The sequence below is a fragment of the Myripristis murdjan genome, chromosome 12 (assembly GCF_902150065.1).
Source record: "Myripristis murdjan chromosome 12, fMyrMur1.1, whole genome shotgun sequence".
In the NCBI taxonomy this organism is placed as follows: Eukaryota; Metazoa; Chordata; class Actinopteri; order Holocentriformes; family Holocentridae; genus Myripristis; species Myripristis murdjan.
Window position 1 is genome coordinate 11,167,231 of NC_043991.1, and position 17,120 is coordinate 11,184,350.

Consider the following 17,120-nt stretch of genomic DNA (forward strand, 5'->3'; position numbering starts at 1 on the left):
TCACTCGCGGGCTACTTCCGCCATCATCCCTGGACACAAATGAGCACGCTTCCGCCGCGAAACTTAACTGTTTTAAACGTGTTTTTTCTTCTACCAATACAGCTACATTACGATTTTTTGTGTGAGGAAGATATTTAAAATGTATAAGATGTTAGAAACATTTCGGCGTGTAATAGTGAGGCTGTCACTTCGTATATCTTTTTTAAAAAACGATTTTTAACGTCCTCGTAGTGGGGTTTGGCGACGGAGGCCTGTGGTTGTCAGTAAACGGGTCAGTAAACTAACCTATGTCTTATATGGAAATGATGGATTTTGTTGTCATAATAACGCACCGTTTGTATCTAACATTTCGGCTTGGTAAAAAAAGTTATAGTTGTAGTTTTTTTTTTTTTCCCATTTTTCTTCTTCTTCTTCTTCTTATTATTTTTTTTGTTTTCAATTCAGTTTAGTTTCAGTGAGCAATAGTTACCAGAATGGCTTTGATAATTGCAGTTTAATTTTTATTGATAAAAAAAAATCTTTTTAAAAAAGATTGTATTATCTTTTTAAAAAAGATTGTGTAAGAGCTTGGTATACAGTGATGCTGTTATCCTGTTAGTTTAGAGTTGTAGTAAAAATCTGAGGCACTGAAGAGGGAAATGAATTTAAAAAAAAAAAAAAAAAAAAGCTTTTATGAAATATTAAAAGCTTTTTAAATTCATTTCCCCCTTGAGTACCTCAGATGGATTTCCTCTGCATTTCTAAAGTTTTAAAGTGTTTAAATAGTTTTTAAAGAGTTTAAATAGAGCCTGCACTCTGGCTGATTCAGCAGCTAAGTTTTGAGTTTAATCACCACAGGGAAGGCTGAAAACCATATTCAAGAGAAACACAGGTTTTCTATAACAATATAAAGCGCCATACATATGTGACTGAAATCACTACTAGAGTATTTAGAGTGACAGTGAATGAACACAGAAATTAAACCCTTATTTTATTAATTAGTAATGAAAGTTTGAGCCAAGCCGTTTTCTTAATCATGCAAACGCTTTATGGTTATTGTATAGACTTTTTTATTTATCCACATAAATAGTAGAGAAACTTCAAGAACATATTTAAATACATTTGCATTAACAGTTTATAATGATAACATTATTCTTTTTTTCAGTAAATGACAAATTTATCCATTCATTTCATTCTATGAACAAAGGGGAGGATGAGTTCTCATTTTTTATCTCTCTGACATAAACTTGACTGTAGCGTCACCATCATTATGATCATCATGTCTCTTTTTTTTAAACGTTTACATGATAATAAATCATATTTCCACAATCAAGGTCTTTACCCTGATACTCAAATAAATAGACAAACAAACACATTTTATACAGTGAGGTATAATAATGTACAAGTAGATATACAACACTGAAAAAAACAGTCTTTCGTTCCTCGTGGCCCAGACAGTCTTCTGGATGAAAAAAATAAGTGGAACTGCCCCTTTAAGTGTCAATTTACCTACTGCCAAAAGCCCAAACACATTTTAAAGGCAGATTTAGCGATCAGTAACAGAAACAAACTTTCACATTGTAGCCTAAATGCTCTTTATTTGAATCTGATTCCCAGAATCAGGGAAAATCTGGGAATAAAATGCATCCAGCTCCTGTCAAAGTGCTCTCGAGCAAAGGATTTGACCTCCAGTAACCTCGGAATCGGCTGGTCAGTGGGCGACAGCAGACTCCAGTATGGATATGAGGCGGGGCATGTCTATTAAAGACCACACCAGCTCAGGTCCTCCTCTGTAAATGAAGGTTAAAAAACTCACTTTGCTACCAGGTGCAGCACTCATGAGGATGATACACAACATCTGTGTTTTATCTCTTACAGTAAATGTGTGTGCATCATGTGGTTTGTGTGGATTATGTAGTTTGTATAAAGAGTGAACCTTCTATTTTGCAACACCACCCTGTATCAGTGCTGTTTGTATTGCACCTTGTACGTTTACAACCCAAGCCATAAGATGCTCTGTGCTACTTCATCAGACAAAGAAAGGACTTTGTTCCGCCGTTTTTTGTTCTTCATCTGGCATATTCAAGTCAGTCATCCATATTAGCAAGTTTGAAACTATCAAAAAATCACCAATTTTGGCATTGACAATGTTGACAATGTTTTGTGTGTATCTGGAAGTTTGTTTTGATCAGTAAACACAGCTGGGCATGATGAGGACGATCAAAAACAATGACGATGTGTATTTGTTGGTCGGGATTTCTCGTCTGGTGCTGCCACAGGAACGATCTTGTCCAGAGTCTTGTGTATGTACAGTTGGGTGAACAGCAGTGATACTGTGATCCAGACCCATGTGGATCACACACACAGTCTGATAATTATGTCTCTGTTCTTGTGCTCTTTCTGGAGCTTGGGAAGGTTTTAGTTTACTGAAGCAGATCTACGACTGTGTTCTCGTTCTCCTTCAATAGCTCTTGAAGATTAAAGTTTGCAGGGGGCAAGAAAAGCCGTGGATACTTTGGTCCTGTGTGGGTAAAGCTTTGAGTCTGGCTGCAGAGGGCAGCAGTAAGAACAGAGCCGGGATCCTGAAGTTTCACTTGAAGTCACAGCTCCCTCCTGCTCCCATTTTCTGTCCCTTTCTGTAACCGTCCAGTTAACTTGGATGGGAATATACTGCACCCGGTGAAGGGAAACCTTTGGAATAAGTCTTTATAGAAATAAAACTTTGACCAGACTGCTACTCTGTGGCAAACATTTTTCAGTCTGAGCTGGGCCAAATGTGTCCTAACTAGACAGAGTTAGAGCATAACGCTATAAACTGAGATCAGTATGGAAGTAGCAGCCAAAAAAAATCACAGTTCCCAGAAAGCTTAAATTTGCTCCATGGTTTGTTAATTTAGGAATTTATATATTTACAGTTCATATTCCTTTGTCTGTGTGTATATCTCTCCTTTTCTGTCAGTTTTCATGTGGTTTTCTTTCCTGGGATATTCTTGCTCCTGGTTTCTGAACCTGTGAATACAAGACAAAGTACCCAATATTAATGTCCACCTCTAGAACAGAGTTTTACAAAGCTGGGCCAAATAAGTGGAGTCAGATGACGATTGAAATGAGAGATTTTGTTATTAAGGGTGTGTCATGTTCACTTGGTATATTATGCTATTGAAGCCTCCACCAAGCCTTGTGACGTGCTTGTGTTCATCAAATTGTTGCTGATATACTTCAAGTTTTTGCTTGAGCTTGCGTGAATTATGAGATTCTATCGTCCAAACTAAGCACCTACATAAAGCAAATAGTATTTGCACACATTATTGGACACTGGTCAGTCTACAAATTATTTCCCTAAAGGCAGGCTCAATTGGCCTACACTACAGCTACAGCTTGCAAAAGTATTGTGAGTAATGACATTTTTTTGATAGCTGAAAGTGCAAAATGTAATAAGCTGTTATGAATATTTTGAGCTCTGAAGAAGCTTACATTTTTGAAAATTACACCACATTAAGAGTGTCACTGCACGGGTTTGCATGACCATGTATGTTAGGAGGCTGTATTTTTTGAATTAACAGAAAACCATTTACCTTTTACTTGTTGAGATGGGAGCCAATCTTCTCTTTTCTAATAATGTTTGCGTAGGGAATCTGAAAGAAAAAAACACACATCAGAGACATAAGCTGCATTCTTCTTTGACAGATATGTTCTGTAACATTTTATACTGTCTTCATATGGGGCTTCCTGTAACTCCCGGAAACTTTTGACATGTCAACTCGACTGTGTCTAGATTCTTCATCAGAGGAGGAGCACCAATGATCCGGTGGTTTCAAAGACCTAGATAACGTCCCCACACAGGTTAAAAAGCTGGAGCTCCTCACCAGTCTGTCAGAACTGAAGAAGCTTCTTGGATGAGAGGGGGAATTTCAAGAATCTAAACACAGTCTGGTTGACTTCGACTCGACTCTACATGGCTAACCGTGACCTGCAGGACTGAGAACCTACACAGACATTTTGCCATGTAAACTGTGATGAAGGTCCTACAAGCTGAATTCAAATCAGAATCAGAAATACTTTATTGATCACCGAGGGGGAAACTGTTTAAATGTTACATTTAATGCCACTCAGAATGATTGTAAAATATGTTTTAGGATAACAAAAAGAATAGGGAGATGACTTTCAGCTCAACAAGCCAGCGTTTTACAAGCTGCTTTCACTCTTCCACCAGTTTTTAAAGTATACCAGCTTTTAAAGGAGAGGAGGTACTTTCACCTGCGAAAAGTGTTTGACTGGTTGGAGGAGCTTAAAATTCTGACCTTGATATCATTTGTGCAAGATACCAGTATGGGCCATCCTCATAAATACAAAGCACATTGATGAGTTCAATGTAGATAAACACATAACAAAATATGGAAAAACAGGCACTCAGTGGGAGATTTTTTTTTTTTTTTAATACATAATTGATCTTTGAATTTGGAGCTCTCACACAATAGGTTTTGCTAAATGATTCTGTCCTGTTTGTTACTGAATCAAAAACACATTTTGCTGTAAAATTGTTGTCCTCCAAACATAAAAAAAACGCTGTGATTCATCCACATTTTGCCACAGGCAGAAAAGATGGGAAAAAAAGTAAGTTCACTGTTTGTTTGGATTTAATCACAGCCCGTGTTAAAAAGAGGACATGATACAGTGAAAAGACTCTGCTGAAGGGTGAGATGCTTGAGCTGTGATATTTAATCAAATAAAAAACGACTATAAAGCAAGATACAGCATTGTTAAAGGACACATTTTTTTTATTCATCTGAATGTCATTGCTCTTTGTTGTATCAGAGACGGATCCATCTGCTTGTTGTAGTCACATCCGTCAATTCTGAAACTTATTCGATTTGTCTGTGTGTGTTTGTGTGTGTGTTCATGTGTACATTTGTTGTGCCTTGGAAATGTGTTCAAATGCCTGTGTGGTCACATGAATTCACCGTGCACTGGTGTGTGTGTGTGTGTGTGTGTGTGTGTGTGTGTGTGCGTGTGCAGTGTTGTGAGTGTCAGAAAGCGAAGACAAACACCGTCTGTCAGCCTGTCTGGCGGCTGCTGCGATGATTGATGTGGACCGAACTATTCAGATGGCTGCAGAGAAACTTCTCACCCATGAAAGACAAACTAGATGATTGGTTCTTTGCCACCAGTTGTGTAAGTGTCCGGTCTAGTCCTTTGTCAGAAAATTTAATTTAAAATCCAATGAATAGCTGTGCTGTGAATGTGTCTTTTTATATATCTGTTATAAAATTACATACAGTGAATCTACTTTAGTTAATGTGCTATTTGTTATTTTGTCATGTATTTTTGTAAGCATCAACTTGAATTGCTTCTTGGCTATGTACCTATTTTGCTGAAATCAAAGCCAAAGTGTTTATTGTCATATGCACTGTTAAAACAAGTTTTTCTGTACAATGAATTTGCACAGAAATTGCTTAATAAGTAGTTATATCCTCACTCTTATTGGATTTCAAGCTTTTTGAAATGAGGTATCCATAAAAGCGTGTCTCTTTTTGTCATTTAAAAGCACAGAAATTATATTTATTTGTCATTAGTATTGAACACTGAGTGCCTCACCATCTGTAACTGCTGGACCATCTCTTCTCTGTAGGCGAGCTCTCTTTTCATCTGGTCTTGGAAATTGTCTGAAATTCATGCAAAAGAAAGAATTAGTGGTGATCAGAGATAATAGTTTTTGAGTCATTTAAATATTTTTTTGCTATGGAGAGGTGATGGATGAACTAGAAATGTTTAAATCTCTGAGTAAACAAGGAATGAAAGAAGGAGAATGAAACAGGAAAACAATCGGGCAGAGACAGAAAAAAACATCAAGAGAGAAATGAGAGAGTGATAAAGGCACAGAGAGAGAGAGAGAGAGAGAGAGAGAGAGGAGAGAGAGACTGAGTAGTGAGCCGGGCAGGCAGACAGGTACAAGATATGTAAAGAAGTCAGGGTATCTGCACGTTTCCCAAAGCTGAAGTTAAAACATTTTACAACCCTCCGTGGGATTCAAGACCAATTTAAAAACCCTAATTAAAGAAACAAAAATAGCAAAATGAGTCTAACTTTGATTGAACAGAGCTGGAACTTCTGAAGCTGTAAATGATCAGTGCCAGAAAAAGAAAGGGAAAATCAAGAGGCTGAAGAAGTTAAGTAAGACCTCAAGCCTTGCCATGAAAAATAAAAATTACATTTTGCATATTGCACGCTGCACACTATTCTATATTACTGAGAGCTGACATGCAAAAAATTGCATTATTAAAAACTAGCCAATTATAACTGTAATAAACCAATTTAACGCGTTTAGATTATACTTAGCTGTAGACAATTTGATTTGAAGACTTTTGCAGACTTTTCACAAACCCTGATAACTGATGTGATACAGAGAAGAAGAAGAAGAAGAAGCTGCAGGGCTGAGAAAGACAAAGAAGGAGAGCGAGGAAGAGGAAGACAGTGAGGAGGTGAGGTGACAGAAAAGTGACTTACGGAAGACGGGAAAGGGGGATGTTCCCTTCAGAGCATGAAACTCCTGCTCCAGTCTCCTCCTGAAGTCTATCTGCTCCAGGAGAACCTTCTGGAGCTCCTCTGGAGGAGCAGGAGAAAAAGAAAAATGCATTAAAATACATCTTCCGAAAGGTGGGGATGTGTGTAAGCTGTGACTTAAAAAAAAAAAAAAAACATCTCAAAGGTTGTAGGCATCTTGGCTAAGGAGGGGTTTAAAGGTTAATAACACATATGTAAGTCTATTGTCTTGTCTTCTACATATGGACTTCTCTTGTGTGCATTTTTATATTTACATCTGTTTCTAGCCACACTGCTTAAATATATAATAATGTCTTTAATGCTTGATCTGAGGTATAGAGTCTGAGCTACATGAAAGCTGCAGCACACGTGCAATATTCAAATGAAATCTTGTGGTCAGTGGGCAATCGAAACACTTCAATTTTTTTTTTTTTTTGTCATCAACAATAGTTAATGTTCTTCTTTAGATAACGTACAAGTAAAATCAGTGAAAACAACGAGTTGCTTTCGTCTCTTCATTCTGCATTTTATCAAGGTGATTTGTCACCGCATTTTAACACTTCACATATATGGTTTAACACTGGGCAACTAAACTGAACAAAACTAAATTAAACTGAACCAAAGCAAACCAAAAGGAAACCAACAGTCTGTGTCTTTACCTTTCTCCATGTTCTCAACATCCTTCTTCAGTGGGACAGGAGAGGAGGCGCCTTGGCTTTGATCACCTGAAAAGGGCAGAGACATGCTCTAATTTCTGATCGTCTTTCCAGACATAAAATACTTAATGTCAGATACATACAGCAAAGAATTGCTCCGGTGCATTTTAGTGGATTAAGTAGCAGTAACATGTTTTGAACAAAAGCATAGCCTCCACTAAGTTGCATTTTCTTCATGATACATTCTGTATTTCAGTTTAATCATCAAACATTCATGGAGTACAGCTCTTCGACAGCACAATTTGTTAATAAATCTTGGCACACAAGCCCCGATTAGCAGTATTTTCTCAGTTGCTCAGTTTAGTCCTGCAGTTTTATTAACTGAATGATCGATGAGGAGAGTGATCTGATCAGTGATGAGAAGTGAAGAGTGGCTACAATGATCAGTTCTTCAGGTAAGCCAAAATGTACTTTTGAGCCCAAGGGTGTGTCATGGCTTTGATTTAACAAAGTGTTAATGGGATCCAAAATAGGTTGCTTTGTATGCAGTCACTTTAAATAGCGTAAGGGACACACATTTTATATTTGTTTGCTGGTAACTTATTTTTTTGTTTTATGTTGAAATGAAATCCATTACTCATCCCCTCTCGACTACCTTCTGTTTTTTATCAGCTGTGTAAAGCCACTCACTGCAGTTCACTTCTTGGCCTCTAGGTGTCAGCAAAATTATATGGTAACAAGTTACTGATCCATGTTCACTCTGCTCTTGCTGTCACATCATATCGCTTTCCATTAAGGATGGAAAAAAAAAAAAAAAAAAAAAAAACAATTTTCCTCGAGCAATTGGTGGGGATACATTTGTAGGTCCTAAATTTGAAAGGAATGTGGTGTACTGCAAAATGTAAAAACAAAAATGATATTTCTATTGATTGAGCTTCAAGTGATGCATCTGCAGGGTGTTCCCTAAATCTGTTGAGCAAAAAATTGATCATTTGAGGTTGATGTTTTTTGGACCAAAAGTAGATCTATATAAACTGTACCATCTGTTGAACCACAGATTTTATATAACATTACAGCGTAAAACAGTGTTATGCTGTGCTTCATGTAATGCATATTTTGTTGGTATAAAGTACTGTTACTGCTGGAGGCTATAAACTTGTTGCTTTATGCGTTCTCACCGCCTTCGGTCTTCCTGCACACAAATATCTCCATCACCCGCTGTTTTTAAATTCACCACTTTGAAAATGTCTATATTTCTCTCTCTCTCTCTCTCTCTCTCTGTGTGTGTGTGTGTGTGTGTGTGTGTGTGTGTGTGTGTGTGTGTGAGTGTGTGTGTGTGTGTTTGTTTATGTTGAGTCTGATTTGTGACAATGAGGCATTGAATGCCTTAAATGAAGCGATCCAGCACACTCGATACGTATAATCTCCCCTCTTGACTCTCTCTCCACCAGTCATTTCATGTCTTGGCTCCTCAAGCCTCTCTATGCCTTCTCTCACTTAGGGGAGAGAGAGAGAGAGAGAGAGAGAGAGAGAGAGAGAGAGAGAGAGAGAGAGAGAGAGAGAGAGAGCTCTCCTCTCCTTCTCTGCTCTCCTTCCTTTTCTTCTCTCCTCTCTCCTCCTCGCCTCTCTCCTCCCTTCTCCTCTCCTCTCTCTGTCTCATTTGACAAGCAAATTTGCAGACAGTGCCCGAGGATAACAACCTCGTTTGACAGTCAATTAACCGTGAATAGTCAAAGCCAAGGCGGTTTGCATTACATAAATGGAAAATTAGATTATTTTTTCTCCCTAGAAACAGAGGGAGAGTTTAAAGACAGTGGCGGGGGGGAGACTCGGAGGAATCAGGCCTTCTAATCACGTAGAGCTTCCCACCGCCCAGGGAGACGTTTGGCAATCAGGGGAAAGGTGGTCTCATTTAATTTGTTTCGTGTAATTTTTCGAAATACATTATACATTATGCGCAGGGATCATTACGGTGTGTGTATGTGTGTGTGTGAGGGCGGGGGAGTTAGGGGGGAGTAGATATAAATGTCGGCACAGATGTCATAAAGCACTTTTAATGTCTTCCTGACAGATGTAAAAAGGCAATAAGCTGTGATCTTTTTCAAACGGAAAGGGGTTTTTGCGCTGAGGAGGAAAAAAAGGCAATTATTTCGGCGGTGATATGGGTCTAGGATGGAGATTGCTAGCGCGGCTGCTTATCTTTGAGCTGATGTTTTCTTGTTGAACTATAACGGCCCCCCTAAGAGTAACAGCCCTGGCGACAACGACGCTAAAGAGAGGCGCCATGTCAAAGCGGCGGCAGAAGCAGCTTTCTGATGCTTTTTCATCTCTGTGTATTTATATTAATCCCTCAACTTATCGCCTGCAATGAGGAGGAGAGTGAGGTGTATGACAGAGAAGAGTGAAGATTGTTTGTCGCTGATCTGAGCATCCCGATTCTCTGCTGTGTTGTGTTAAAAGAGCAAAGCACATTTTGACTTTTGCATCTGTATTTTTTAAATAACTAAATTTAACGAGAATAACTTAATCAGTGTTGTGTTATTAGTTTCATTTAAGGAAATTTTTAGATGGTCAACATTTTTGCTTTGCCAACTTTCTAATCTAGGTGTTTGCCTGGGTTTAATTATAAAAGTGAAGAACAGTAGCTTTTTAATGACATTTTGTGATGTAAATATATAGGATTTTTTCTTACATTCTGTCTCTGAGTCACTGACTCACTGAATGCAATTAAAAAGTATTCCCTCTCTGTACAAAATAGGAGTATTTAGACATTTTTGTTCTAATTTAGTAGCATATAAACACAGTGAAAAACAAGATTTGTCAAGTGGCACATATTGAGACACTGAGCTTAACTCACATTCATCCTTAAATTTGAGATTTATATTACACCCAAAATACATCAAAAACAAATTTAGTCTGCCATGCAAGTAATTCACCCTTGAATATAAATCGTCATCATTTAACATTTTGGTTGTGTTTTATTTGTTGACATTTTATTGTTTTTTGTTGTTCAGCTCTTCTACAATAAATCGAAACAAGGGAAAAAATGTTACGTTTTTGTACCTGAACTCTCCCTCCAGTAGTCGGGTGCTGAGGACTCATTTTCTGACACAAAGAAACTATTCTGCTCTTTGTTTTCATCTGAAAAAGAGAGACAGAAAGAGAGAGAAAGAGGGAAAGAGAGAGAGAGAGAGAGAGATTCAGTAAGGCCCATTGGTTGAGCTGGTTATCCGGACACATGGAGATAACTAAGTGTGTGGTTGGTGTGTGCTTCCTGCGTGCATGCATGCATGTGTGTGTGTGTGTGTGTGTGTGTGTGTGTGTTTGTGAGCACACATACAGAAGACATTTTCTCTAGTGAGAGGGTCAGAGTGTGAGATGAGAGGAGCAAATGAAACGTCACAGGGATATTAGCCTCACAGGGACACAGAGACTCTATAAAACCACTCACTCAGACACTAAATGAAACAAAGATAGTGTAATACAACCGATTCAGACATTCGATGAAACGGATAGTGTGTAACAGTTTGGTGAAATAGATTGTGCAGGGCAATTTGACGTAACAGTGTAAAACAGCCTGTTCAAACATTTAATGAAACAACCATATTGTAAAATAAACTGTTATAGGGTGAGAGAGATAGTGTCAGACAACTCATACAAAAGTTACTGTACAGCAATAACTTTCAAATGAAATAGGGTTTTCGAATGTTTTTTTTTTTTTTTTGTAAATGGAACAAGGATGGAAGAGTAGCGTATGAAGCATTTTTGGGCAGCAATGTGAAGAAATTTATCTTGAAGTTATGATATGAGTAATTTTTTTCATTACATTTGGACTAGAACAAAAGTAAAATTAATAATAATGTTGTACAGAAATGCTGGAAAACTGCCCAGCTAAAAAAAATTATGTTTAGTGAGGTATAATACAAGTTCTTTTTCATGTGCGTTAAAAATGGAAACAGCTGTTTAAAAAAAAAAAAAAAAAAAACAAAGTAAAATCTCTGAGCTCACCAGAAATACTGGAGTTTTCTTTGGTTGCGTAGGCAGGTAGTCCTTCATTCCTGCTTTTATGGACCTGGAAGCACACAGAGAAGAAAACAAAACAAAACTGTGATATTGTCCAATTCAGCTTAATATTTAGTGTGTGTGTGATTTTTCACATCACTTGAAAAGTACAATATTCCGTGTCAATGCTTTTCTTTTTCTCTCTTATTCAGAGACACAGATGTTAACATTGATTTGTATTGATCTAATTTGGAGTGTCCGGTTAAACTCTCTTTCATTCCTCATATCAGTGATGTGTTCTTGCAGAATGTTAGTCCACTGGCAATTTAACTAGATCGAGTTTAAAATGCTCACTATATCTACCTCAGCCTGTCTTTCTCTCTCTCTCTCTGTCTCTCTCTCTCTCTCTCTCTCGGAGGCCTAGTTAATGTGGGAGTCGACAGGTTAAAGATTAGAGCTGCCCTAACAGGCTACGCTGACAGAGGGAGAACAAACACATTGTGGCCATTAAACAATCCATGCCTGGGCCTATTAGCCAGGATCAGAGCGGGGTGACTGTTTCAATTTCTACAGGGAGAAACCAACCTATCAATCTGCTTATGCAGATCACATCACCGCCTGACTACAGCGCCATTTAAATAATAATTAGCTAAAGTGGCCTGAGGGGATATTTACGTTTTTGTAAGCTGGGTCCTCTCGGTGAGGCGGGGTGGAGCTGGAGAGAGGCAGGCTGGCAGGAGGGGAAGCAGGCAGGCTGGGGGACTCCTGCTGGACGGGGTCTGAGGAGGAGGGAGGGGAGGTGCTGGGATACACGCTGCCACTCCCCCTCTCCTTCCCCCTCTCCTCTCCAGCGCTGTCACTGAGCGCGGGGAGGTACAGGTTGGTTTGAGTCTGTGGTGGCCTGCTCGCAAAGCTTCCCCCCTCCTCTTCCTCCTCCTGCCTCGACGACTCCACATCTACCTCCCCCTCCTCCTCGCTTTCCCCTCCCTCTGCTTCTCCCTCTCCCTCTCCTCCACTCTCGCTCCCATAACTACAGCTGCTGCTGGGCGATAGCCGCTGGTGCCGTTCTGACCCAGCGACTACAACCCCAAACTCCTCTTCTGCTGCCCCGCCGACTCCTCCCCCGTTGCTGTGGAGCTTGGCAATGCTCTCAGCGTCCTTGATGACGGGGCGGAAGGCGGAGCCGTAGCTGGGCTTCCGGGCTTGTAGGGTTGGGGTGTCCAGTAGCTTCAGCCAGCCTTCTGATGTCACAGGGCGGAGGTCAGGGGTGACTGTCGGACACTCTGGGTCAAACAGCCCAGATCTGGTGGTGGTCGTCCCGCTGCTGCCCCCCATGGTTGCACTGATGCCATTTCCAGTGGTGGCTACAGTGCCAGGCTCAGTCGGGTCTGAGAGATCCAGGAAGGCCTGCCTCAGAGAGGGGTTGTCTGCCAGGGAGGAGAGTGCGCTGGGTTGGGGCTGGAGGTAGGTGGGTACAGGGATCCCTCCTGCTGCTCTGGGGGGCCAAAACATGCAGAAAGGAGGGTAGAAAGTGTCTTTGCGGCCTGGCCAAAGAAGACCCGACAGCCCTGCCCCTTTCTGCCCAGGTGAAATATCACTGTCCTCTTTTTTCTGCTGGCAGAGCCCAAATGCTGGGAAGGAGTAGGGAGATGGGAAAAGAGAGGTTGGAGGAAACTTTTGCAGCATGCCGAAGCCTTTACTTGGGACGGGGATGACGGGGTAGCTTCGTGGCGTCTTGCGGGGAGAGAGACTGCCCCCGTCCAGTTCCTCATCATCGTCAAAGCGGGCTCTTTTCTGTGCACCCAGATCAGATCCCATCATGTGAGACATAACGGAACCTGGAAGAGTCTTCACCGGGCCCATGGAGGGGCACTGAGGCGCAGAGGGCAGCCCCCTCTTCCGGCTGCCTCCATTGAACATTGCTTTGACGTCTTCCCACGCAAAAACTAAATCATCAGGAGGTATTTTTTCAGACAGCTTCAGGTGTCGTCGCCAGGAGTTGAAGTTGGCTGCATCGGGCTGGGTGTACTTGGCATCTGGGGTGCGGTGGGAGTGGAAAATGAATTTGTTTGGAGAGAAGTACATGTTGCAGTAGGAGCACTTGATGCACTTGGCCCTGGAGCTGTTGTAGCGCGCCGGGATGAAGTTACCACGGCAACCCCAAGCACACTCGTGTGACACATCGAAAGCAAAGTTATCAGGTAGTTTGGGTGGTGAATTCTCTCCAAGGAAGGACTTACAGAGGCGCTCGGCTTCACGCTTGGTGATCATGCCGCAGCGACGGGATGAGATGGGCATGGCGCCGGCCCGACGGAGGATCTCGAGCTGAACGGGAGTGCACTGGACGCAGGTGATGCCCAACGCCACACGACGGTTGTGAATCTCATTGTAACTGTAGTTCTTCAGTAGTGTGTTGGAGATCTGCGCCAGGCAAAGTCTCTCAGTGTTATCGATGACCAGAGACACAATGGGAACACCGTACAGGACAACCTGGCCGACCTGGTTGGGCTTGAGGGGTGAGGAGGTAGAGGAGGAAGAGGAGGACAACGAAGAGGAGGAGGAGTGATGGTGGGTGGGTCTGGGTGGAGTCAGGGGCTCCTGCTGGTAGGGACCCGTGGGAGTTGACATGACGATGTCAGTGGGGCCCGGAAGAAGAGCTTTTTCCATGTTGGGACGAAAATGATCTGCTTACAAGAGAGAAGACAAGAGAAAGAAAGAAAGAAAGAAAGAAAGAAAGAAAGAAAGAAAACAGGAAAGAGGAAAGAGCAGAAAAGAAAAAAGAAATAGAAAAAAAATGTGTCAGTAAATCCACATACTGTGTTGACACGCTGTTGATATTGAAGTCTCCTAACACACGCCCACACACACTTTCTCTTCTCTGCCTCTTACTCTTGTTACACATAATATGAATTATATTATATATTACCATAAAAAATAATGCTACCACCCACACACACTCACAGTCACATTCACACACACACACACACACACACACACACACGGATAATTTACAGAATTCGATAGTTTGTAGTGTCATGAATTATTCCATGATGTAGGCCTACATGTGCAATATATTTCAGTGGGTTTGGAATTTGGTTTAAACGGACTTCTGAATACACAGAAATATGATTTTTAACGCACTTGAAATCAAACTGTTTTATGTGCTGGCTAAATGTAATCACATTTGTTTAAAATTTACCTTTCAAGAGTTTTGCTCCAAAATTAGATCAGCAATTACTGAATATTACAAAATGTGTGACAGCATAAATTAAAACAAAATAATATTGGAGATGATGAACATCAGGAGATAATATTATTTACCAAAGTGGATATAGGCATATAGTTTTTTTTTTTTTTTTTTTTTTTTTTTTTTTAAATAGTATTACTCTCCATTCATATATCAAACAAATAAGCTGTGAAATAATATGATAACATGTTATATGGTAAATCACAAAGACATTGCTAAAATAATTACAGTAACAACGCAGTATTTCCCAGATTTCCTTACAAATAGACAGTCATGATAATTTACTATTTTTTTTAATTAAAAAAAAAAAGGACTTAATGTTATTGATCCCTAACTACCACTGACAGGGAAAAGGACCAGGGAAATACAGAAAGCATTTAGAGGTAAGAGGCAATTGAGCATTTCTGTCCTGCAAATCTGTCATTATAGTTATTTTCATTGTAGACCTCAGTGTGATACAGACAATATTTTCCATAAAATTTTGCCAGTGCAGTGTCATTTTTAAGTTAAATGTTCTTACCAAAGCTGACATATTTGGACTTACGGGGTTTGTAAGCAAGGCTCTGCATTGCTGTAGTCACATACAGAGTATACTGTATTATTACACTGCCAGGTTTGACCACTCATATAGTGTTATTTATCAAGTGAGCTACTCTAACTTTATGACACAAAATAAATCGTGAATTAAAAATAATGAATGTGCTGATTTACCTTTACTGTATCATATCAACAGACTATATTACAACATACTGTACGCTTTGTTTAGTATTTGCAAAAAAGTGTCTGTTCTCTTGATCCTGGACTGGTCATATGGCTTGGAAGTAATTGTGATATAGACAACATGACACATATGTAATACGTGCTGAATTGTATCTCTCTGTATGCTGTGATTATAATAAAAATGGGGGGAAAATCACATCTGACCCATATGGAATTCACTGTTTATCATATTTATCAGAAATTAATAACTGAAAATAACTCATCTGTAACAAAAAAAAAAAAAAAAAAAAAAGAGAGCGAGAGCGAGAGACAGAGAGAGAGAAATTGCTTCAAGGTGTGTCTTATTATTCGACTTATTCCAGGTCATTCTGCAAAATTAAATACGCTATTAATAAATTGATGAACATCATTTGGCCTAGAGACCTGATTTACAACAAGAAATAGGTTACTCCGATATTGTTGCTGACAATGAAAAACCCGACACGTGGAAAAATAAATCCTGCCCCATCCTCCAAAAGAAAATAGCGGAAATGTCATGGGCGAAATAAAGCGCAACATAACAACACGGTCATATTGCAGCGTTCAAAATATAAAACGTAAACCTTAAAAGGCTTCAGTTTGATTCAACAAGGACGCCGAAAGGCCCGTAATAACTTACAGTGCAAAACCACTGTCATAATTATATGGGCCTTGAAACAAACTACTGAGCTGAAGAGGCGCATCAATTAAACAATTAACCCCGTTTGACAGCCCAGGTTTCGCCACAAATTACAAGATAAAATACAGGAGGATATGTTTATTTATTTTTATTCTTATTTTATAATTATTATCGGCCTTTTCACCATGAGTGAAATACCATTAGACTACGTATTAAAACAAGTGAAACGGTTATTATGGAATACATAATATCATGCAGAAGTTAAACATACATTAAACTTCAGTTTCACCATAAATTAAACCATTCCCCTACACTTTCAGTTCAAGTCCTCAAGTGTTACGGTAACATCCATGGAATATTAAACTTAGATTAAATGCGGGGCTTTCAACATGGTTATGTTTTGCAATCAAGCAAAATTAACACTGACACAGCAGGCTGCATGCAATTTCAGGCAAATCTCAAATGTGTAGTTTCAGGGGGTTTGAATGAATCAAACCAAGCCTCAACAACGGCAGTTAAAGCACTCGCCTCCTACTGATAATTTCTGGCGGTGTTAACAACAACAACAACAACAACAACAATAATGACAACAACGATTAAAACAAGATAGTTAGTAGCCTAGCTGTTAGCTAAATGTTACAGCCCGTGTCTAAATTGATAAGAAATGCAACGGAATTCGCCCTGTTAATAAAGTCAACACATACACAACACTGTCACAAAGTTTGTCCTCTGTAAAAATGTTTTAGGATGCTGTTTTCTGTTACAACCTTCATAAAGCCTAATAAGCATATATTAGTTAAACTGACTATGTTTTTTCAACATTTTAACCAACTTTGACCGGTAAAGGCCAAGCAGTCTTCTTACCTGTGAAGCCGGAGGATCATTCAAACCGTCACGGCGTTAAAACCATTCCCGGTAAGGAAGAAATCCGACGGAAAACTCATTTTTGGTCGAAGAATGTCTCAAGGAAACTAGTAAATTTCTCTTGATTGTGTCCGGAAAACAGAGGAGTCTCCTCCACCGTCACCTCCAACTGTCCACTCAGCCTGCTCGTGAGATGTGAGTAAACTGCGACGCTCGCGCCGGCTTTATTCGCTTTTCAGAGATACCACGAGCCGTTGTAATCCCCCCACCACACCAACACACACACGCGCGCGCGCGCGCGCACGCACGCATGCACGCACACCACTCTCTCTCTCTCTCTCTCTCTCTCTCTTAAGCGCGCGCCTGGTTTGATTGGCGTGTAGCACATGCTCAACCCCCCCACCCATCTCCTCCTCTTCTTCCTCATCCTCCTCCTCCTCCTCCTCTCCTTCAC

General features: G+C 40.1%; 1 protein-coding gene and 1 long non-coding RNA gene across 3 annotated transcripts; one reads left to right on the top strand and one right to left on the bottom strand.

Annotated features, from left to right (window-relative positions):
* The first annotated feature begins 29 nt into the window (after positions 1-29).
* On the top strand, positions 30-7,008 carry LOC115369431 (uncharacterized). Its single transcript, XR_003929163.1, has 3 exons — positions 30-271; positions 4,996-5,151; positions 6,383-7,008. It is a non-coding gene; the product is annotated as an uncharacterized LOC115369431 (long non-coding RNA).
* On the bottom strand, positions 1,033-16,840 carry skor2 (SKI family transcriptional corepressor 2). Of its 2 annotated transcripts, none has more exons than XM_030066042.1 (9): positions 16,667-16,840; positions 11,853-13,861; positions 11,184-11,247; positions 10,239-10,316; positions 7,179-7,244; positions 6,484-6,582; positions 5,575-5,642; positions 3,555-3,614; positions 1,033-2,988 (listed from the first exon to the last, which is right to left on the bottom strand). In XM_030066042.1, exons 2-8 carry the CDS (start codon positions 13,842-13,844, stop codon positions 3,558-3,560), a joined length of 2,424 nt encoding a protein of 807 aa, XP_029921902.1. In that variant the 5' UTR covers positions 13,845-13,861; positions 16,667-16,840; the 3' UTR covers positions 1,033-2,988; positions 3,555-3,557. The 2 variants fall into 2 exon arrangements, with proteins under 2 accessions (XP_029921902.1, XP_029921901.1); XM_030066041.1 differs by having other exon boundaries at positions 11,853-13,864.
* Between the last annotated feature and the right edge of the window lie 280 nt (positions 16,841-17,120).